The sequence below is a fragment of the Talaromyces atroroseus genome, assembly GCF_001907595.1.
Source record: "Talaromyces atroroseus strain IBT 11181 chromosome Unknown scaffold_2, whole genome shotgun sequence".
NCBI lineage: Eukaryota > Fungi > Ascomycota > Eurotiomycetes > Eurotiales > Trichocomaceae > Talaromyces > Talaromyces atroroseus.
This window is the reverse complement of record NW_017971434.1, coordinates 674,142-696,024: the sequence shown is the minus strand read 5'-3', so window position 1 is coordinate 696,024 and position 21,883 is coordinate 674,142. Positions and strand designations below refer to the sequence as shown.

General features: G+C 48.2%; 10 protein-coding genes across 10 annotated transcripts; 2 read left to right on the top strand and 8 right to left on the bottom strand.

The window, feature by feature from the left end:
- Positions 1–116: 116 nt before the first annotated feature.
- On the bottom strand, positions 117–860 carry UA08_02389 (hypothetical protein; the record flags this gene model as incomplete). The annotated part of the gene is made up of 2 exons (XM_020264425.1): positions 117–619; positions 707–860. 2 exons carry the CDS (start codon positions 858–860, stop codon positions 117–119), a joined length of 657 nt encoding a protein of 218 aa, XP_020122278.1.
- Positions 861–1,612: 752 nt separating this feature from the next.
- UA08_02388 (Branched-chain-amino-acid aminotransferase, cytosolic) lies at positions 1,613–2,962 on the bottom strand (the record flags this gene model as incomplete). The annotated part of the gene is made up of 4 exons (XM_020264424.1): positions 1,613–1,625; positions 1,694–2,410; positions 2,474–2,771; positions 2,851–2,962. 4 exons carry the CDS (start codon positions 2,960–2,962, stop codon positions 1,613–1,615), a joined length of 1,140 nt encoding a protein of 379 aa, XP_020122273.1.
- Positions 2,963–3,594: 632 nt separating this feature from the next.
- UA08_02387 (hypothetical protein) lies at positions 3,595–4,990 on the top strand (the record flags this gene model as incomplete). Its single annotated transcript, XM_020264423.1, has 5 exons — positions 3,595–3,732; positions 3,795–3,877; positions 3,926–4,006; positions 4,178–4,631; positions 4,862–4,990. 5 exons carry the CDS (start codon positions 3,595–3,597, stop codon positions 4,988–4,990), a joined length of 885 nt encoding a protein of 294 aa, XP_020122272.1.
- Positions 4,991–5,755: 765 nt separating this feature from the next.
- UA08_02386 (Glycine--tRNA ligase 1, mitochondrial) lies at positions 5,756–6,708 on the bottom strand (the record flags this gene model as incomplete). The annotated part of the gene is made up of 4 exons (XM_020264422.1): positions 5,756–5,988; positions 6,036–6,329; positions 6,489–6,529; positions 6,656–6,708. The coding sequence occupies 4 exons, from the start codon at positions 6,706–6,708 to the stop codon at positions 5,756–5,758; spliced, it is 621 nt and encodes a 206-aa protein (XP_020122271.1).
- A 1,231-nt stretch (positions 6,709–7,939) lies between these two features.
- Positions 7,940–9,616, bottom strand: UA08_02385 (hypothetical protein; the record flags this gene model as incomplete). The annotated part of the gene is made up of 1 exon (XM_020264421.1): positions 7,940–9,616. The coding sequence occupies one exon, from the start codon at positions 9,614–9,616 to the stop codon at positions 7,940–7,942; it is 1,677 nt and encodes a 558-aa protein (XP_020122270.1).
- Positions 9,617–11,306: 1,690 nt separating this feature from the next.
- UA08_02384 (hypothetical protein) lies at positions 11,307–11,756 on the bottom strand (the record flags this gene model as incomplete). The annotated part of the gene is made up of 2 exons (XM_020264420.1): positions 11,307–11,604; positions 11,668–11,756. The coding sequence occupies 2 exons, from the start codon at positions 11,754–11,756 to the stop codon at positions 11,307–11,309; spliced, it is 387 nt and encodes a 128-aa protein (XP_020122277.1).
- Positions 11,757–12,878: 1,122 nt separating this feature from the next.
- UA08_02383 (hypothetical protein) lies at positions 12,879–15,409 on the top strand (the record flags this gene model as incomplete). The annotated part of the gene is made up of 3 exons (XM_020264419.1): positions 12,879–13,960; positions 14,063–14,737; positions 14,812–15,409. 3 exons carry the CDS (start codon positions 12,879–12,881, stop codon positions 15,407–15,409), a joined length of 2,355 nt encoding a protein of 784 aa, XP_020122276.1.
- A 224-nt stretch (positions 15,410–15,633) lies between these two features.
- UA08_02382 (hypothetical protein) lies at positions 15,634–17,503 on the bottom strand (the record flags this gene model as incomplete). Its single annotated transcript, XM_020264418.1, has 5 exons — positions 15,634–15,966; positions 16,027–16,359; positions 16,444–16,600; positions 16,679–17,194; positions 17,259–17,503. The coding sequence occupies 5 exons, from the start codon at positions 17,501–17,503 to the stop codon at positions 15,634–15,636; spliced, it is 1,584 nt and encodes a 527-aa protein (XP_020122275.1).
- A 630-nt stretch (positions 17,504–18,133) lies between these two features.
- UA08_02381 (hypothetical protein) lies at positions 18,134–19,255 on the bottom strand (the record flags this gene model as incomplete). The annotated part of the gene is made up of 1 exon (XM_020264417.1): positions 18,134–19,255. The coding sequence occupies one exon, from the start codon at positions 19,253–19,255 to the stop codon at positions 18,134–18,136; it is 1,122 nt and encodes a 373-aa protein (XP_020122274.1).
- A 1,079-nt stretch (positions 19,256–20,334) lies between these two features.
- UA08_02380 (hypothetical protein) lies at positions 20,335–21,688 on the bottom strand (the record flags this gene model as incomplete). The annotated part of the gene is made up of 2 exons (XM_020264416.1): positions 20,335–20,924; positions 21,016–21,688. The coding sequence occupies 2 exons, from the start codon at positions 21,686–21,688 to the stop codon at positions 20,335–20,337; spliced, it is 1,263 nt and encodes a 420-aa protein (XP_020122719.1).
- Positions 21,689–21,883: the final 195 nt, after the last annotated feature.

Sequence of the window (21,883 nt, the reverse complement as noted above, 5' to 3'; positions counted from 1 at the left end):
ATAAAATATCAACATGGAAACAAACCCCTGAAAGACGTAAGAGAAACATTAGAAGAATACATATCAAAGAAGATGACCAGACGTATTCTCATATAACCTTGGACAAATCGTAACCATCAAGCACAAGAAGGAGAAGGCGGACTAGACGAGGTCACGCCAGAACCATAAATGACCTGATTTCCCGGATGGGCAAACACAGTCTCCTGCATTTCAATGGTCTGACATCCATTACCGACATTAGCCACGAAGATCTCCGGATACGCAGATTCGAAGGAATCTGCGGTTCCCTGGCCACCCGAGATGGTCACATCTGCGCAGTTCATGTACATTTCACGGTTTCCCTCGTAATTGAACCATGTCCATGCGAAAAGTGCATCACCATTGGCGACATCACTAGGCATATTGAAGTCGTAGGAGGATTCCAGAGGGCAACCGCCTTCCATCGACTCGATGACATGGAATGAGGTGCCGTTGTCGTAGCTAAGAGAGAGTTGGCAGGATCCTCCACCGTGTGTAGCTGAGCCTGCGAGGCTGATGTTGTATTTCTGCCCAGCCATGTAGCTGGTCACAGAGCGCCAGGGAGTATTTGAAATGTAGCCTTTGCAAGGGAAGTTGGAGCCTGTTTGTAACTTCAGTATATTGCTCGTCTTGAACCACAGATTTTGCGAATATACGTCTCGAGAAAGGGGAAGGATAGGGGGCATACCGTCCGACTTCAACGGGTCTGTCATGGAATAGTCGATCAGAGACGTAGGTGTGTCAGGGTCATACTTGCTGCGCAGGGGATATGGCCAATTCATTTCTATATGGGCAGAAGCGAGCCTAATGGCTAGCAGGCTAACAGCAGCTTTCATAATCATCTTGATTTTGGTTGTCTGTTAGCGTATACACTGTGAATATGACAGAGAAAAAAAAAACCGCATTGAACAAGAAGCGGCAAGAAAAATAACGAGTTAATAAGGGATTCCAGTCTTGAACAGAATAAGACCTGCATAATTCCTAAATAGGCAACAAAAGAAAGACATTCAAAGATAAGAAGCTAGGAACCTCACATTCTTGTACATTCTCATCCCTTACAAACATTAAAACTCGCGCAGCGGTGTTGATTGTCTAGTCCAACAAAGAGCTGATTAATATTTATAATATGTTTAAATGGACAGGATTTATTTATCAAATGATAGAGTGGCAACGTAGCGTTCGCTCGTAAGAAACTTGTGTTACCCCACACGCAGGACGACAAGGTCATCCAAACTCAGGTGTAGATCCAAAACTTCCTTTGGCAGTGTTTGGAGTGTTCATTCATCACATGTCTAAATCTAACGGAGAAACTAGACTGGAATACCTAGACTGGTGGTCATACCAATACCGTGGTATAGGCACATTCCTCTTTCAATTCTTTGCAATGCAGAAGATAATCCTTTCCCCAACCAGAACATAAGGTATAGAGCGAGGGCAGAAACTATATGCTTGATTACGACGCCTGCATGTGAGCTTACAATTCAAACATGTTCTAATTTGCCAACACCGAGATGATATCTGTTCCAATGAGCGAACGGCATTGCTCGTTCTCAATGCCATGTGCGTGGACTATTGTCTCGAGATGGGATCGCACTCAAACCACAACACTGTCCACCGATGTTAGCCTCTATTCTAAGCATATTGATAGAAAGAAACAGTGAAAGCGTTAACTCACCTCCACGCATGCTCCGTCTCGCCGTATTGAATATCTTCAATCCAATCTTTCATAGAGGATGTGATATCTCCAACTTCCTGGTCTTTTTTGAGCCCACAATGAATCACCTGTCCGTTCCAAGAGATGGACCGAATGGGATTCACTATGAGGGCAGTGCCTGCGCCAAACACCTCTAGTAAACGGCCTTGCTCGGCCGCTTCTTTGATCTCAGTCATGTACACTCGCTTCTCAGTCACACGCCAGCCTTGAGGGACTAGCCGCTCCTGTGCAAGTTCAAGCACCGAATCGCGTGTGATGCCCGGTAGAATCGTGCCATCAAGAGGTGCAGTGACCAACTCTTTGGTGTTTGACTCGTGGTCAATCCACGCAACAAACAAGTTCATCGTGCCCACCTCAGTGATGTACTGTTGTTCTGGCACCTTAGGATCGCCCAGGAGCCAAAGCACCTGTTGAAAGCCGCGCGCATGGGACTGCTCTGCAGCGACGATCGTCGGCGCATAGTTGCCGCCAACCTTCTTGTCGCCCACGCCTCCGGGCCACGCGCGCACTGGCGTAGAGATGGCTTCGAGTGAAATAGCTTTCATGCCACTGGTCCCAAAGTAGTTTCCCACGGGGCTTGCAATGATATACAACAAGGCGGATTGTGGCCGCGACACACTAAGGTCAGGCTCCGTGCCAATCAGTGTCGGTCGGATGTATAATGCAAAGCCTCGGCCTCTAGATTTTTCCTGTTAGCTTTGACAAAGATATGAATATGAAGAAGCGAGAAAATCGACGTACTCTGGAATCCAGCGACTCTCGATTTCCGTAAACTTGGCCAGCAGCTTCAGCACTTCGGCTTCATCAAAAGCCGGCAACGCAATGCGCTGGGCTGATGTGTTGAGCCGGCGAATATTCTTCTCAGGTCGAAAGAGTCGCACATTTCCCTTGGCGTCCTTGTAGGCCTTCATGCCCTCAAAGCAGCAAAAGGCATAGTGGAACACAGCTGCTGCTGGGTCGAGAGAGAGCGCCTTGTATGGCTCCAGCTTCGGAATGCCCCATCCATGGGTTGAGTCCCATGCTACAGAAAGGATGTGATCTAGTCATGTTTATGTCAGCGCTAATTTAAACCATGCATCACACGGATTGTTTGTATATGACATGCATGCCGAACTCACCGGTGAACGAGGCGCCGAACTTCAGCTGATCGGTCGGCAGGAGATCTTTGGGCGCCTGCGTCTTATTGATAACGAGTTGTGCATGATCGGGCCCTGCGAAAACGGCACTCATTTTGAAAAGGAAGGCAGACTGTGGCTACAAGCGAGAAAACAAGGGGTCAATGTCTATATACGAGCAGTTGTGTAGTTGATGGGGAGTTGGATGGAGAGTCAAGATGGTGGGGGATTCGTTCATCCCGCGTTTGTGCCACAATTTGGCCCCCAGCAAATGTCGATTCTGTCCTTTTCTCCTTTGTCCTCTGCAAGGAGTCTGTTACACATAACTACATAGCTTATAGCAGACATTCTTTGTCTTTGAAGGTTCGGTTCTTTTTTGATTGGTTGTGCACCACCGTTCGGCTTACGCTGATATGATTGGTTGAAGGTAGGTATAGTATATCTAGTAAAATATAGCAAAACTGGCATAGGCATCTGCGCAGGCTCGGACTGGATTGAGTTCACATTTATATCCATGGATAGTCCAAGACCCCGTGGACAAGCGAGTCGTACATAGGACATAATAACTACTATGCTATCAACCCTACGGGAGTTTGGGCATAAGGCATGTCTAATCTCCGAATTGAGCTCTGTTGCGACTCAATGAAGTCGACATTAATAATCATCTTGATGGAGGTGAGGTAAAAATGCGTCCATGGTCTCTCCAAGAGATAAATGTAGAAAGAAAAGAAAAGAAAGAAATTCAACATGGCACCAGTCAGGAACGCTTTCCGTACTCGTGCTCCCAAGCCAAAAAGTCTTCTTGGATATCACCGTGTTCTCTCGCCTCCCTGCACTCAGAGTTTCGCCATTATGTCTCGGGTCGATGAATTTTGGCACGGCATGGTAAGTGAGGCCCACGGTATCAATGAGTTTGGTTGATCACTGGCTGAACAATCTCTAGGAAGGAATTTATGGGTGAATGCCCGAAAGAAGATGCGTTTGTCATCATGGACACGTTTTATGAGAATGGAGGCAATTTCATTGATACGTATGCTCCACCTGCCTAGTCCATCATGCCAGCTAATTCTGTCCACAGCTCCAGCAATTACCATTTCGAAGAGAGCGAGCAACGGATCGGCGAATGGATGAAAGCTCGTGGGAATCGTGATACAATGGTGTAAGCGGTGTTCCCAATGCCGGTCACAATTGATATGCTTACATTCAATCTCAAAATTTTTGCCACCGAATACACATCACCCTTTCGCGCCGGGCAGTTCGACAAGTTCCCGATGCATTCAAACTTCAGTGGTAACTCAATGAAATCAATGCATGTTTCTGTCAAACGAAGACTCGAAAAGCTGCAAACAGATTACATAGACATACTATATGTGCACTTGTGGGATCTCACAACCAGTGTCGAAGAGCTCATGCACGGGTTGAATGCGTTGATCACTGCAGGAAAAGTGTTGTACCTTGGTATCTCCGATACTCCAGCCTGGGCGGTAGTCAAGGCCAACGACTATGCTCGTGCTCATGGTCTCCGTCCCTTTTCCATCTACCAAGGAAGTTGGAATGCAATGCTACGCGATATGGAACCAGATATCATTCCCCTGTGCCGAGATCAGGGCATGGCAATTGCTCCATTTGGTTCTCTCGGTCAAGGAAAATTCAAAACTACCGCAGCGCGAGAGTCTGAACATACTGGGTCAGGAAGGGCAGCAGAATTGTCTGAAAATGAGATCCGCATATCTGATGCTCTTGAAGCAATTGCAAACCGCAAGAGTAGTACTCTGCATGCTGTTGTAAGTAATGGACCAATTGTCTGGAAAACATCAAATATATACCAAAGAAAAGGTAACCCAACCCTCCAAAAATATAGGCATTAGCATATGTCCTCCAGAAGACGCCATACGTCTTTCCAATCATTGGACAACGTAAAGTCGAGCATCTTGTTGCGAATATCGAAGCACTTAAGTCGAATTGACGCCGGAGGACTTTGAAGATATTGAATCTGCCATACCTTTCAATCCAGGCTTCCCTTATCTCTGCTGAGAAGTACGATTTGAACATGACTGCTGCGGATATCGTGATCACCAAGTTTGCAGCACATATCGATGCTCCACGGCACCAGCAGGCGATCAAACCGCGCAAGGGAGGGTGAAGATAGTTGTTTTATGTAGAGAAGAGTGAAAGAGAGACGATTGTGCTAGTTACTACGGCATCGATGTTACTATTGATCCACACCAGAGGGATATCATATATTCGAAGGGAAAAGAGGACAGGAATAAACAACTCCAAATGCGGACGTAAATGACTAAACAAATTATAAAACGAACTTCCTCAATAGCGTTGCTCTTCCCAACTGGTTGACACCTAATGTTCAAGATTCACCGGCAAGTCGGATGTAGTGTTTAGGTTTCTAGCAGCAATCTCAATTATATGGTTTGGTGCCGAATCTTTTAGCGTAGGCAAATTTCCGATGATACAATAAACTCATCCTTGACTGACAAATTCTGGAGTCTTCTTAAGATGTCGCTCCAGCTTTCCTTGTTGTCAACGAGTTTTTATTATATCCTCTGTTGAAGCACGGACTTGTTGGTGCTGTCTCTCTCCCGTAATGTAATTGTACTCTTCTTAATTGGGTCGAAATCAACAGTTATTCCTAACGGAATCCCGAGTTCATCATTACGAGCATATCGTTTACCGATACTGGCACTAGAGTCATCAACACGACAAGAGATACCCAATTGTCGCAGATGTTGTGATATTTTTCGAATAATAGGGACAAACACTGGCTGGCTTGACAAAGGCACAATCAACACCTTAGTGGGTGCAACTGACAGAGGCAGTGACAGCACCTAAATCGTGATTTAGCATATGCATAGGTATAGAGTGCCAAATAGAATGACATACCCCACAGGCAGCATCATCCGCATGCTGCCAATAGACGTGCTCCAGGAGGCTGCAAAAAATACGCCCAATACCAAACAGGGGGCTCGATGACATTAGGAGTGTATTCGCGGATATTCTGCACGACAGTCCGCCTTTCAAACTTGACGAGCTCTCGTAGAATATCTAAATTGCCGTCGAGCACTCCAGGAACGATGATGGTGATGTAGAATTTTGTTTTAAGACTTCTGAGAAGGCTTCCCGTTCTGCCTGTCCCAGTGCCAACAAAGCTCTTTCCATGGCTTTCGCATCCTTACGGAAAGTTGGACCAAACTTGGCTTTATCAATGATGATCTGCCAATGCTCCACCTTCAAGGGCTCTGTTCTCTGTTCACGAACAATCAATGGCTCGCCGGTCTTCTTCGAATGTACTGTGAGATCGTAAGCACAGCGATCTGCACACCCAGCACATTCAATCCACCCGTATGAGATGAGAAGTTCGGTATCCCAGCGGTCAGTAGCGGAATGTGCCATTTCATTAGCCATATGTTGGCGGAAGCGTAGCTTGTTGTTAGGAACTCCAATACGGAGCATGAACAGATAGATTCTTCCTAGGAAATAACCCAAAGTCTCATTATCAACAATCCTCTTTCTCACAGCGTCATCAATTGTCATCTTCTAAAGACTTATTTTCCCAGAAAGCTGTGTAGTTCGGTCGAGAAAGTTCAACTTAAGGTTCTTTTCAAAAAGTCCCCGATTGAACGGTCTACCGGTGAAAGTTGTCGTCTCCGGCATCTCTGTTGGCCATTTCCTAGAATCTTAAAACAAGACTTATTGTCAATAAACACGATCCATACCGTTACAAGAATGACAAAAGGAGGGATACTTTCCTTGACACGTGAGTGAGTTGAGTAAGTCATCTCACATGGACACATACCATTTCTTTTTGGGTGATGCGCCTTGCCCCAAGCCTTCATGAGCTGCAGACATGTCACGATAATCCAACCATATTCTGAGCAGGCCATATATTTACTATGGGTAGCACCATGAGCAAAATCTAGCGATGTCATACTCAGAACAGACATGGATTGATTGTCAATTTTCTCACAATCTAGTTAACCTTTCATCAGTTTGTGAATGAATAGACTGGGGTTGATTGTACTATACCTAAGTCAAAGAGTAAGTGACTGATTAAACTAACATATAGTGACATTGTTGCAAAATAAAGACACAGCTGTTGTAGCAGTCCTCTCTGATAAAGGACGCTGGTTAATAGTGAATATCACCATGCAAATCAGATACTGCCAAAACATGATGTATTGAATATGGTAAAAACTGAGAGAATGATAGTAATACATACGCAGCAATGAATATAGATCGGGGTGGCTCAGTATTTCACAGGTAGATTGGTCCTGCTAGACTCTGGATAGCAAAGAAATTAAGTCCAGGAACAACAAGATGAATTCATATAATAGAAGCCAGTGCTATCTGGTGTTGAACTAGTAATTGAGGAGTAAGCGGGGCTCGTTACAGGGCGCTCGTGGGCAACTTATAAGTCTACGAGAAGCGGAGATTTCCCAAATGGGAAATAATGGCTATCAAAGATCGGGTCCACAAACTAAAGCCTACGGATACATAACGGGCACTCCAGACCTCAGACTCGTATTCAAACTGCAAATATAGCATGGAACCCCTGGTATAACTAATAGAGACTGACTGTCTTACATATGGATTACCTAGAGCTACCTAACAGCATCCTGTGCAACATATAATTATATTTCCGCTTCATATAACACCTAATACCTGCTGTTCGGAGCCTGCTTCGTTCGGTTATTATACAGGTTACGTACACCGGTGTATGTGTACACATAGGTAGCTATTTAGAGGGCTCGTTCTACCTCGATCGGGTAATTACCGGGGACAGAAAAAGGAAAGCGTCTTGCGATGTAAGATATCAGTGAATTGAAAAAAAGACAGCCAATCAATAATAAACAGTGAAACACGCCAATTCTATATATTCAATGAAAACAATCAATCAAATGCAAAGCAGACTAGAAGCAAAAAAGTGTCAAAAGACTCCTGAACGAGAGCTGAAAAAAATCTCCCTGCCTTCTTCCCATTTATTATTCAAAAAACACAACGAGATAATGCCCGAAAGGTCATGCAACTGTAGCACAATGCAAAATAAGTGAAATGAAACACATAGGTAACATGATAGGCATCAAATGAAAACCACAATCTCGCCCCGATCATTTCTTTTCAATCGTAACGTCCGCCACAAATCCTTCTCTTCGTCCAATCGGCGATCCCGATCTGCCCGGCTGCTACGACCACGACCGCGGCGATCATCGTTGTCGTGGTGGTGATGATCGCCAGGAGATTCAATGCGAGCAGCCGGATAATCGCGATGGAACCGTTTGAGGGCTTTATTAATCGAGCACCCACGCTCGCTATCGGGCCCCTTGGTCACTAATGACAGGAAATAGAGGGCCTTATCGCGCTCCATTTCTTCCTCGGTGAGTCCCTCGTCGTCATGGTTGCGGTAAACGACCATCTTGCGATTATCGTCATCGCCGCCGCTGCCGCCATCAGACCCGCGGTATTCGATGGCCTTTAAACGACGGGACGGCCGTGCCGCGTCGTGATAATCGTTGCCGTTGCTTTGGGAACTGATCTTGCGTTTGGTCTTGCGCGCCGAGTCATCATTTGCTGCTGCTGCGCTGGTGCGGACGAGTCGCACATTCGGAGTTTTCTTGGATCGGCGCACTTGAACCAGGGCACCTGCGTGGTCACCATTGGAGGATGGGCTGCGTCGTGTCCGGACTAGGGTCTTCGATGGAGGCTCAGCACTTCCCCGGCTGCTGGTAGAAACATTCGATCCACCGAACATGGATATGATGCGGCCAGCGCGGCCTTTGAGAGATATTCCCAGGCCACCATCATCTCCATCGACATTGCCATTGCCATTCCTAGTGTTCTTATTGTTCGGGCGAGTGCGCTTGAGGGGCGAGTGGGGATCCTGATATTGGCGGAGATCGTGTTCGTCATCCGAGTAATCTTCGTAGTCTGAGGAAGGTGATCTTCCATCGCGAAGCATGCGGTCCAAGCCTCCTGTTAGTCCAGAGTGCTGCAGGTATGGTGTGCCTACATTATTGGCGACGCTGGATGGGGCGTCTGTCATTGGCGTGTCCTCCTCATACCGGGCGTTGGCAGCCTCGACATTCAGTTCTTCAACATGCCCGCGCTTGCGTTTCTTGTCGCTCGTTGTTCGCGGCTCTGGATCGGGAGAGCTGTCCTTCTTTTTATGTTTCTTCTCCTTCTTTTTCTTTGGTGCCGGAGTCATGAAATCCATGGAGATATTCGACACTTGATTTCCGTACGGAGATGGCTTGATTGGATCAGCGCCGTAAGAGAAGCCGTTTTCCTCATAGGCGATATCATATTCGCGGTCTTCGTCATCTACGTCGGTGTCGTACTGAGCCAGCGCCTTGCTGGGCTCAAAGACCGACGGTGCATTGGCAACCATGGTCATCTGTTCCTTGGATCCCGCCAGCGAGATTTTCGAAGCGGTTGGCGTCTGGTCTGTGACGAGGAAGTCAAAGACGTTGACGTCGTCCTTGTCAGTGGAAGCAGCCACTTTTGATTTTGAGGCCGGACCGGTGGCCGCTGTGGTATGTGGAGGACTGGGAGCTGGGGGAGGAACTTGTTTGGACGGAGGATCATCTGCATCGGGAGCGTCTTCAACGTACGGATGGCGGGGTTTCTTGGTGTTGGCGGAATTTCCGTTAGTGTTAGTGAGTGTCTTGGAGTTGTCGGGTTGTCTTTTATTCTGTTTGTTGTTTCCCTTCTGAGGCTTCTCTTTATATAGGGCGCCCTCATATTTTTGCGCCTCGGTCATGCATGACTGTGCGATGCGGAAAAAAAAGAAGAGCTCGTTAGCTTCGTCCAATAGGAAACAGAGCAATGATTATGCCAGGCACAGAAATTTACAGGCACCAATTGGGCGACAACGGGTACTAGGCATCAAACCAGGTCTCGCGCAGGCGCAAATCTGGCAGCAGCCTGATGGTGCGACGCGCGCGACCCAGGTAATACCTTTCTCTGCGCATGGCGATGGGCTGCAAAGTAACGGGAGAGGAGCTCAGCCACAACTATAGCTTTTAGCGTACCGTATGGGATTTGTATTCGGTGCCTTGAAAGTGGACCATGCAATCGATACAGGTGAATGAGGCGCCGCGACATCGACCGCGGTGGGGATCGAGCTTTTTCTTGGTGAGCACATCACCGCAAGCCTAAGAAGAATAACATAGCGGGTTAGACGGATTCAGTGCGCAAATGGAGATGATTCATACCTCGCATTGGAAGGAAACCATTCTGATCCTCTATTCAGGCACCAATGTATGCCCGCAAATCAGAAGGAATCGGGCGGGCTGTACAGCTGTCTGAAGTGGATTTGTTGGTGGAAAGAAGTAATAGGAATTTTAGTGCCCGATCAGTTAAACATAGGGGGGAGACAAAAAGCCCAATGGTAATCAAGCGGTCTAGAGGGTCGGTCTAGAGAGAGAGAGGCAACAGTTTGTAAGTCCTGCGCATGAAGATGGAGGAGAGACGGCGGAGAAAAATTATTTCCTAAGAGAGCTGAAAACGCTGCCTGAGGCATGCAACAGGTGGGGATAGCACAGATAGATATACTTCTGACTGCGACAAGGGATCGCATACTCTTAAAGGGCCCCTTTCTCCCCCTTTCTTTCCACTTGCTGATCCGGATCAACCCAACGGAGTGTCGAGTGTTGTTGTTGTTGTTGTTGTTGTTGTTGATTGGCGACGCGCGAGAGGGATTGGGCGTGAGCCATGCAGCCTGCCAGGGGATCGCGGCACTAGGCCCGTTTCAGCTTCTCAGCCATGCATCCATTGACAGCCATGGCTGCCTTGTATATCCTTTTATATCCTTGTGTAGGCACAGAACGTCGCAGAGAACACGAATCATACGCAACCTGACACGGCACCACCCCCCTGAGCGGTTTCGCTTTTGATCTCCTGCAGCCAATGATCAGTCGATCGAGTCAGCAGACAGTGGCTGTCCAATCGTGATTCCGCCAGGGCTGTTAGTGCTGTCTTCTATACATACTGATTTCAGGTCGATGCAATGCTTCGGGATCAAAATCCACGTAGTTATTCAGTTGGAAAACTATTATTTCGTACATGGTTGGGAAGACACATTGGAGAAACGAAGGGGAAAAGCAAACATGGGTATAGTGACTCTATAAAAATATATACACGATATGATTGATGTAGTATGTACATCAGCACCGCAGGGAACCAAGCCGCTTCGCTAGTCAAGCGCCCGCCTCAACCGACTCAGGTCATGCGCCATGCCACTCTGCAGCCGTTATTCCTCGCAGGTTGATCTGTGACTAAGAGAGGAATGTGGGCGGCTGTCATCACGAGGCCTGACAGAATGCCCTAAGCGAATGGACTCGCGGTCGCTTTATTTTTCGCTAACCCCCGCGAGTGAGTCTAGAGATGGTACGATCAGTAAGTCTTCTGCCTGTTGTCTGCGGAACACGAAGAAGGAAAAGGATCCCCACTCACGGCTCCTTGGTGATTTCCACAGCAGGGCCAGAAGCATGGTCCTGGCTCGATTCCTTCGTATCGTACTTGACAATTGCAGCCAAGCCCTTGTCTAGACCAGGATCTGCATCTTCGTCTTCGTCCCCGCATCCGCAATCATAATCGTCAAGATTATTGCAGTCGTACTCGGGCTTTTCTAGCATGCGGTTTACCTCGTTATGTATGAAGCAGGCCCAGCCTGATGCTGCATCACGCGACGAGACTTGCGGCGGGTATTTCTTCAGATGGCCCTGGAAATGTGACGCGCACTCGCCGCTATATGAGTGTCAACCTTTAGTCCCCCTTTCTCGAGATTGTCGTAGATCGAAAAAGACTTACCAGGGGTAGAGCCGTGAAAACAAGTAGACGAAAGAACGCAATGCTTCCTGTTCTTCTAGCGAAGGTTCCTTCGGGTATCTCGCCATCATCGTATGAAAGAATTTCCAAGTGGATCGACCTAGTTCCGCTCTAAATTGGCAACGAGGTCAGATGATGATCGTATCGTTGCCTTCAAAGGGGCCAATGGGAGGAGGAAAATACTTTGCTGTCTCATTCCCCAACTTTGGCATGACCGCATCGCCTTTGAGCACATCTTCAGTAAGGACGAGGTTGGACGGAATCGTGCTTTTAGTCTCGGCCAAATGACCTGGCGCTCGGGTTGCCGGACTCTCTGGGCCTCGAGGCTGGAGGAAGATAAAATATATAATAAACAGAAGTGCGAACGTGCTGAGAAGCACTAGGCGGGTAGTCGGCCGAGTTGCCATGTTCCGTGCTTCGAATGGCGGCCGGTGCGAATAAGGGATTGGTTAAAGAGTTCCTCTCAAAGTGTCATGGTAACAAGGAGTGCAAGTCAAGGTACGAAGACCAATGTGCATGTCATACATAGTGTCCCTTGCTGTCGTTGAGGACAGTTTAGCATCATTCTGACCCATCCAACTAGTTTACTACGGAGAACTCCACCGCCTTTGTCAGCCCACGTGAAATATCACGTGAGCAGGGTCATTGGGGTCTCACAATTGAATATTTAGCATAATATTCTCTTCATTAAACGGTACACAATATGGCGATACACGCAGGTTAACCCTTCTATGATTGAAAATCAGAATCGAAAACACAAAAAGACGCCAAAAGAAAGTCGACGCGGTCGCCTGATTGATGGGGCACCACTCGCCGATTGATAAGAAAGCGACACCTGAACAATCTGGCAGCGACGGGGCTGATAAACTCCGCGCTCGCGATAAGCGTTAGTTATGCCCCAACTCCAACCTCGAAAGTCTTCCTCCTGCATCTCGCCCGGTGAGAAGATCATCACATTCCAGAATAGGCCAATAAACCACTTCGCGCATTCATTGGCGGGGCTCCCCCTGCCAAGTACAGTAAAAATTGCTGTCTATCTCTTGACTCCGCATTCGCCGATGTCACCCCAATATCAGGCTACCTACGTAGGTGCACTGAATTTCTCCGCATGGAGAGTCTCACGAAAATGCCGTCGTTTTTCCTATTCCTCTCGCTCATCCCACGTGGGCTTGTAACTACTGACCGCATCTACCATGAGGCTGAATAAGAGCTGGCCCGCGGCCTTTTTGTTTGCAACTTGTGCACGCGCCAGCGTTGACCCATTGAGTCTTGTTGATCCCTTGATTGGCACCAACAATGGCGGAAACGTCTTTGCCGGTGCTAATTTGCCTTACGGCATGGCAAAAGCCGTGGCCGATGTCAATGGGGAGAATACTGGAGGCTTTGCGACTGATGGCAGCAGCGTTACAGGCTTCTCTTCCATGCACGATTCAGGCACCGGAGGTAATCCTTCATTAGGAAACTTCCCAATCTTTCCACAGATCTGTAAGGATGATGTGATTGATAATTGCGATTTTCTCATCGGCTCTCGTGCTGTAAGCTACATCAACTCTTCGGTTGTGGCCACTCCAGGCTATTTCGCCCTTGCATTGTCAAATGGCATCACCGCAGAGATGACCGCCACACACCACGCTGCACTGTACAAGTTCAACTTCCAGGATGCCTTGAATGGCACCACAGGAACTAAGCCGCTTGTTCTTCTGGATTTAACCGATCTTTGGCAAAGTCGTCAAAATGCCACCATCAGCATCGATGAGACGAGTGGCCGTATTAGTGCAAATGGGACATTTTTACCAAGTTTTGGCTCTGGTTCTTATGAATCCTTTGTCTGTGTTGACTTTGCAGGTGGCAGTGTTAACGACACTGGAATATGGGTCAACAATCGAGCTGGCACCGTAGTCAAGGATCTGTTTGTCACTCGTGGCTTCAACGATTTCTATCTCCAAGCAGGCGGATTTGTCACCTTTGATAGTATATCTGCTAATGTATTCTACGCGCGAGTGGGAGTTAGCCTCGTTAGCACCCATCAAGCATGTCGGAATGCGGAGACAGAAATCTCTGACCCTGCGTCGAATTTCAGCCAAATACAAACCTCTGCTGAATCCGCATGGAGAGAAAAGCTTAGCCCTGTGTCGGTGAATGCTACCGGGGTGAGTGAGAACTTGCAAACACTGTTCTGGAGTGCCATCTACCGTACAATGATGTCTCCGCAAAACTATACGGGCGAGAATCCTCTATGGAACAGCACTGAGCCGTATTTTGACTCTTTTTACTGGTACGTTTCTGATATCAATTTACTCTCCGATTGAACGAAATCATCAACCCCAGCCCGATAAAACCATAATTTTATTGGACCACAACCTAATAAACATGGTAGCATTTGGGACGCTTTCCGTGTGCAATATCCCCTGTTGACCATTGTCGACCCAAACGCCATGTCACAAATGGTTCGAAGCTTAATAGATACATACAAATACGAAGGATGGATGCCTGACTGTCGGATGAGTCTTTGCAAAGGCTGGACTCAGGGTGGCTCCAATGCTGATGTGGTTTTAGCGGACGCTTTTGTAAAGAATCTCACTGGAATAGACTGGGATCTCGCTTATGACGGACTGGTTAACGATGCCGAAAATGAGCCGTTGGACTGGTCAGTCCAAGGACGGGGTGGCCTGCAAAGCTGGAAGAACTTGGACTACATTCCGTACCTCGATTTTGACTACCTCGGATTTGGAACCAACTCTCGGTCAATTTCGCGCACCGTTGAATACGCTTATAATGATTACTGCGTTAGTGTCGTTGGTAAGGGGCTGGGAAAGACAAATGCCACGACATATCTATCTCGATCAATGAACTGGCAAAATATCTTCAAAGCAGATCAAACCTCTTACATCAATGGAACCGATACGGGATTTGTGGGTTTCTTTCAGCCTAAATATCTGAATGGCACCTGGGGTTATCAAGACCCCATCGCCTGCAGTCCCCTAGCTTCCTTTTGCTCGTTGACTGACAACCCATCTGAGACATTCGAGTCTAGTGTGTGGGAATATCAATTGTGAGCTCTTTTCCCTCTTTGTAGTTACTATATGGCCAAAGGCGTTGATAAAACCGAACCTGACACGGTTCTAGCTACGTGCCCCATGACATGAGTTCCTTAATCAGTACCCTAGGTGGCGCAGATCACTTCATCTCACGACTTGATTTCTACTTTGAGTCTGGGATAGCCGACATTGGGAACGAGCCAGTCTTCCTTTCCGTGTACGCCTACCATTACGCCGGTCGCCCAGGACTCTCTACTAGGCGCGCACACAGCTTCATTCCGGCATATTTCAACGCCACCGAATCCGGCCTGCCGGGCAACGATGACTCTGGAGCCATGGCATCGTTCACAATATTCTCCCAATTAGGACTATTCCCCGTTGCCGGGCAGAATGTCTATCTTATTTCCACGCCCTTCTTCGATTCCATCAACATCACTAGCCCGCAGACGCAAAAAACGGCAACAATTCGTGTGACAAATTTCGATCCTACCTATACTGACATCTATATTATGAACGCCACACTCAATGGAGAACCATATACCAAGAGTTGGATTGGTCATGAGTTTTTCCTCGAGGGTCAGACGCTCGAGTTGACAGTTGGTCCGAATGAGAGTGCCAGCACGTGGGGAACGAGTGCGGATGATTTGCCCCCTAGTATCTCTACCGCAACTCAACTTTTAGTGTGAGAAGCGCTATGCAGATATGTGTAGGCTAGTTGGTGATCATATACACATTTGCCGTGTAAACATGGACTAGACACGCTAGAGACGGATGAGCATATGACTTTGAATATTTGCATCATAGGATTCGTTAATAAGCATCAATATATATCTAGGTATACTCTATATGCTCGCCAACCACATGCTGATATGATAGAATAGTGAATTAACAAAAATGAAAATAGCAATCTTCAAGCCTTGCATTTCTCTGTCTGTACAGTCACGTTATCACCTACTTGATCCAATGACTCTTCATCCGATCGCTCGTTCGAAGCATGATTACCTCCCTGGGTCCCTATTTTGAGGAAAGGGACTGTTAATATAGCAACCCCAGCAATAGCTGTAGCAAACCAATATGTCGCTGCATACGGGCGAATCACAGACGAGCCGCCTTGGTTCCGTACGGCGTTGTAAATGGCAGTTGTAACACCGAGACCGACGTTGGAGACTAATTTGGAGACGGTGTTGAAGATGCCTCCTGCGAGTGACTGCTGGGACGGCGGGAGTGATGACATGACGTACATCTATAATACCTGTTAGAAAATTTCTCGCTCCATCTGAATCGTATCTATATTTATCCTTACGTTGACAACGTTAAACTCGATATCAGCTCCAACGACCATTAATACCAAGGGCACAAAATAGAAGCCCCAGTAAATGCTATTGGCTTTTGTAAAGCTCATAATCAGGAAGGACACGGTATATGCCGTGGTCCCAATGAGCATAAGCAATTTGTTGCTGACTCGATGCAGCACAAAGGCACAGACGACATTGACTAGGACGCCACTGACAACCATGGGCAGTAGGCGAACTGTGATACCCAGACCGGTATAGCCTTGGACTTCTTGCATATACAGCGCCATCCAGAACTGGCCGGATATAAATGCCATGAATCCTAAAGAGAGCGCGCCCATTAACTAGAAACACGGCAACAGGCTACGTTAGTGATATGAACTGAACAATTTCAGGTCGACTTCATCTAAGAAGAGAGAAATACATACCAAAGAGAAATTGTGGTCTCGCCAAACAAATAGCGGCATTAAAGGATGCGAGTAGATCGACTGCCAAAAAAGAAAGGCACCAATGAGCACAATCCCCAGGATAAGGAGGACAATGACATATGGAGTACCCCAGCCTTTAGGTGCATCACCCGCGAGCCTGAGGATAAATCGAGGGAGGGTTAGTCACATGGCTACTTCTTGGTAACTGACTGCAGGAGACCAGATCAATACATACGATAGGGAGCTTGAGAAAAGTGCTATACCGCTGACAGCCAGCAACATGCCCACCGGATCTAGCTTCTTGAGGTTTTCCCACGTCAAAGAAACCTTGTACGGCGAGTTACCCTCCTTTGGAACAGACCAGATGCTGATGAGAGAGAAAATGGCGTAAATGACGGCCAAAGCCCAAAAGGACGCGCGCCAGGTCGAAACCTGGGAAGCGATTCCAGAAACGAGCATGCCACCCACGTAACCCATAGGGTTTCCTGCGCTAAAGCAAGCGAATGCTTTATTCTTCCGTTGCGACGGCTTTTCGTACGTTGCGCCCAGCAATCCAACGGCAGGTGGAACAGATGATGCGCAGAAAAGGCCCATAACTCCCGACAGAACGTCGAAGTACAAGGCCGAGTTTGCGAATCCAATCACCAAAAGAGCGAGCGTATATCCTATCATGCTGGAAATGAACATTGTCCGGCGGCCAAACATGTCGGCCACTTTCCCAAAAGATAGTAGAAAAGCGCCACTACTCAGTCTGCAGGTTTGAGTATCAGCATGATGCATTCGAGGACAAGCGAGAGCGAGAGAGAGGAGCGTACGAGATACCTGCAGTAGTCCAGGTGATTTCGGCAGAAGTCATATTGAGATCCTTGCCGATTTCAGCGAGAACCACGATGACGGCACCCTGGAAGAACGAGGACTGACCAGTGGCCATCGTGGACGTTAGGACAAAAAGGCATTCTTGGAATGTGTTGGAGAAGCATTCAGGGCGAGCGTTTGGATCTCGCAGAGGAGCGACATCCTGCTCTATTTCCTGGTCTATTTTCTTCTGGTTGCTCTCCATTTTCTGCAAGTGCTCGCATACAGAGCAGGAGCCCGTCAAGACAGCACGGAGAGTGAATCATTTCCGAATCCGCCCATGAAGGAACAGCCTTTTTATGTAGACTACTTGGTGGCTAGCCAACTGAAGCTAGTGTATATGGGGATTTGTCAGTGGTCCAGGGGGAATTCCGCACTGGGTCCCGCTGCTTATTTTCCGTTGCATTAAGAGTTTTGCGTCTAAAACAATGCCAAGCCGGATTAATTCTGAGTAGTTAGGGTTGGATAAAAAATTGCCCTAAATAAAATTGAAGTTAAAATTCCTTCATAAAAGAACGAGTTGGTTTCTTTTTAAAAAGTATTTATGTATTAGGATACTGCTGCATATTTATACTAACAGAAAAAACATACTAATTACCTCAGCAGTACGCGACATTACATATATTTTGTACGTTAGGGAATAGCTGACGTTGGATACTTTCCGTCTCGTTGTAATGATTTACTCCGTAGTACGGACTTACTGGTTAGGCAGCACGAGAATCGGGCATCATGAACCTATGAACCATGTTTATGCATATTATTTGAAGTATCTATGTGCATGACATTTCGTACTGTATGTATATGCCAAGTGATTTATCAGTCATTAGTCTCTCTCTCACTCTGAACTATGAACAGTGACATCTTGAGCCTGTGCTGGTATCTCTCGATCAGATTCTAATTCTTCGCTAGACCGCCGTGTTTCTTCTTCTTTCTCTCGCTGCTCGGCGTGCTCTTCGCGCTCAACTTGTTCCTCCCAAGTATCGGCAAGATCCTGAATTTCTTGCTCCTGCTGCTCGGCTTTCTTCTTTCTAGAAGAACCGACGCCTGAGCGGAGGACAAGAAGGCCGTCTTTCTTTTTGGATGCACTACCGGCGTTAATGAAAGAGGGCGCCACATCGAGACCCAAGGCAGCGTACATAGACCCAGTGCCAGCACCCCGAGCGGTAAGCTGAGCCATCGGCGTGTTCACGCGTGTCAAATGGGCAGAATTGCCGTCGGAACCCGGCTGCAACTGCTTTCTGCGCGAAGAAGCCACCTGTGCCCATCCTCCGCCACCGTCAGCACCTTCCGCAGATGTTGCCTTCAAGGCTTCCCTCAGAGCCTTCGCCTCTGCGGCTGCAAGGCGTTTCGCTTCCCGCTCCTTAAAGAGTTCACGATCACGAATGCGTACGCATTCACCAACGGCCACTCCTCGGATGCCAACCCCCGAGCCTGAACCGAATCCGGGGGAAGCCCATTGCGTAGGCTTCAGCACGAAAACATGACGGTGGGGTTCGGGATCGAAGCTCTCGGACGCAAAGCCCCAGTCCGAGGCAAGAGAATGCACGAATGCACGGAGGGGGGCTTTGGCAGGCTGGAACCGAACAGAGCGTTGCGTGGCGCTAGTTGCCAGACTATACAATGTCGCCTCGTAGTCTTGAAGTGTGGAAAGAGTCGAGGATGACGAGACCTGGACGTATAAATCAAGCGTTTCGTCGGAGTAAGGTAGGGTAGTAGTATTAGTAGAGATTGGCGCCGAATGATTCTGATTCAAAGTTGTGGAAGAATCAATATCAATCTTCAATGCGGATGCGAGAGACCGATTCCGTTCAAGACGCGCACACTCATCATCGCATTTCAGCGGCGCTACCGTCGGCGGAGTCTCGCTTTGTGCTGCTTGACTTTTGCCCGAGACTCGAGCAGCATTACAACGCTTCTCTTTACGAAGTCGGCCACACGGACATGTGATCATAACCATGGTGGGGCATGGCTCCTTTTCGGAGCAGGCGAATGGCGCATGGCATGGCTCAGAGCAAGGGTGACCACAGATTTTCTTTATTTTCTCACAAGCCTGCTTGCAAGATTCCAGTGCATCTTCGCACTCCCCTGGTCTGTGACATTGTTTCATGCATGTGTGAGAACCACATTTTAGAGTCTCACTGCAAACCATGCCACACCTGGGCTCAGCCAACCAACATGGTTGGTTTTTCAGTAATTTCTTGCCACAAAGACACATCTTTTCTGTAAGGAAAGGACATTTCGGGCATTCTTCGTTATCGGTGTGGCAATTATGTGGCGTTTGCGGATGATTACAAGCTTTTCGTCGTTCACAATCATATCGACACGGCGGAGGATTCGTTCCACACGGGAGTGGCGGATATAATACCGAGCGTCCACAGTGACATGAAATCTCCTCGAAAATAGCCTCACGGCAAGTGCCGCAGGGACCCTTATGGCATAGTTCTGGACAAGTGTGGCTACCGCATTTCAGCAATCGATCACACCTTTTCAGACATATATGTTCAGCTTCGATATCATTTTCGACCGCGCGATTTTGTGCTGACCCGAGGGGCCTCGCTTTACGTTTCGTGGCCTGTCTCTCGATGGCTTTGCGTTCACCCGAGCAGCAATGTTCCGTACAGGTATGGCGCCCACAGTTCATTGTAGCTTTGCAGATGCGGAAACATTGAGGTGGCTCGATTCTTGATTGATGACACACAGTTTTGAACTCATTGCGACCACAGCGACACTTGATGGTGACATTCATCATACACGGGCGACATGGACCTGTATGACAAATCATGGGACACAAGTGCCCACAAGCTAGGGTTTTACCACACGGCTCAGAGCAATTGGGAATGGGATCCTCGCATGAGGCCCTAGGAGAAGACCCTACGATTCTAGATAGTGGAGTCTTCCCGCATGGGCAGCGCAGAACCACGTCTGGGGAACGTGGACAATGAGGCGAATTGCGATCCTGAGGATGACACTCTTTTTGACAGAAGTGAACCCCACAATCGAACGGGCGGTTGCAAATCTCAATGCACTTGAAAGAGCCTATCCATGTCTCTGGGTGGCTGGGAGTGTCTGGAGACGCTGTGTCATATAATTCACTCGTAATTTCCTCTTCAGTAGCACTGCATAGAATCTCATTTTGGGCTTTCCCACAGTAACAACGAGCATCGACTTTCTCTTCGCATGAACCGCAGAGCCCTTCATGACATGGAAGGGGACAAGTGTGCTTCCCACAAGGCAGTAAATCACCGCATATTTGCCCGCAGCTCCAGCCATGTGTGTAATCAGTGTCGACACACCTCTTTGTTGTTGAGTTCTTTCCGCAAAAACAGTCCTGTGTGGGTCCCATAGCGGTACAGGGTAAACAAGGACCTGCGTGGCAGGTTGAATCGCAAGGATGGGGGCAGCCCTTGCGAGCACGAGAGCAAGTTTGTCCGCACGAGTGGGGAGGTATTCCAGGTAGAGGACGAGGGTCAATCTCCTTTTCACACCAACATGAGTATGTTGTTGGAAGAATATCCTGTGGCAGATTGCATCCAGGACAGCGCCACTGTCGCTGAGCTTCTGTGCCATTTTCTGCTTGACGCTGCTGAAAAGCCGATCCTTCGTTCTTCGACCACTTCTTGATACAGCTGAGATGGAACACTGTCCAGCACAGACCGCACGACCAAATCCGGGATTTCCGGCCTAGCTCGCTTGTACAGATAGGGCATTCATACAGACCATTGGCAATATCTTCGTGCGTACGAGTGGCTAAATCCGGCGCCGTCGATTTTGTCGTTATCTTCGCAGGAGGTTTGCGGGCTTGTTTTTTGACGAGCTGCGAGCCAGTCTTGGAGTCGAGTCCGTGAGAGGGCGATTGTCCTGGCACAAATTCAGGGGCATCGGCATGTAAAGGATCATCATGAGTCGTGGCAAGCGACGGTGATGGGTTTTCTATCGCGTCCTCGTCATTTCTTGTCAGCCGACCTCCGAATGACCTGCCCCCAACTTGAGGGGAAATTCGATCATGTCCATTGTTATTAGCTGTCCTGTTCGCCCTCACCCGAGATGAGCGGTTGCCACGCCTGCCTTGGTGAGTGTGCCCTCCGCGGGCGGTGTCCTGTGTCTGCTTTGGATGCCTGTTTGATTGGGCTCGTCGTTGGGGTTGTCCACTGGGTGTTTGTTGTGTCGAGGATTGTGCGAGGTTCTGTATCCCAGTTGCATCGGGCAGTATGGGAGCCGGTGCTTCTTCTATTCCATCTCGGCCTTGACTCCGGTTATGTCCTCCTCGTCCTCGACCACGGTGATGCCCCCGTCCCCGTCTTCCTCTACCTCGTGATCCCGTATTTCCTCTCGCGTTGTCTTCAGGGGTTGCCACAGCGGCAGTGACAATTGAGACCTCGGCGGCGCTCATGCTAGATCCAGTAGCGATATTTTTGAGTTCCGGGACAGCTGCGTTCACGTTTAGTGTTGCTGGGGTAGCTGTTCAAGAACGAGATAAGACGTCTTAAAAGGGTACGCAGGAAGAGAAGGGAAAAGGGAGGAAAGAAGTAGCTGATGTATTCCGCAATGAATGGTAGTTATAAAAGCGATACTGACTAACAGCACT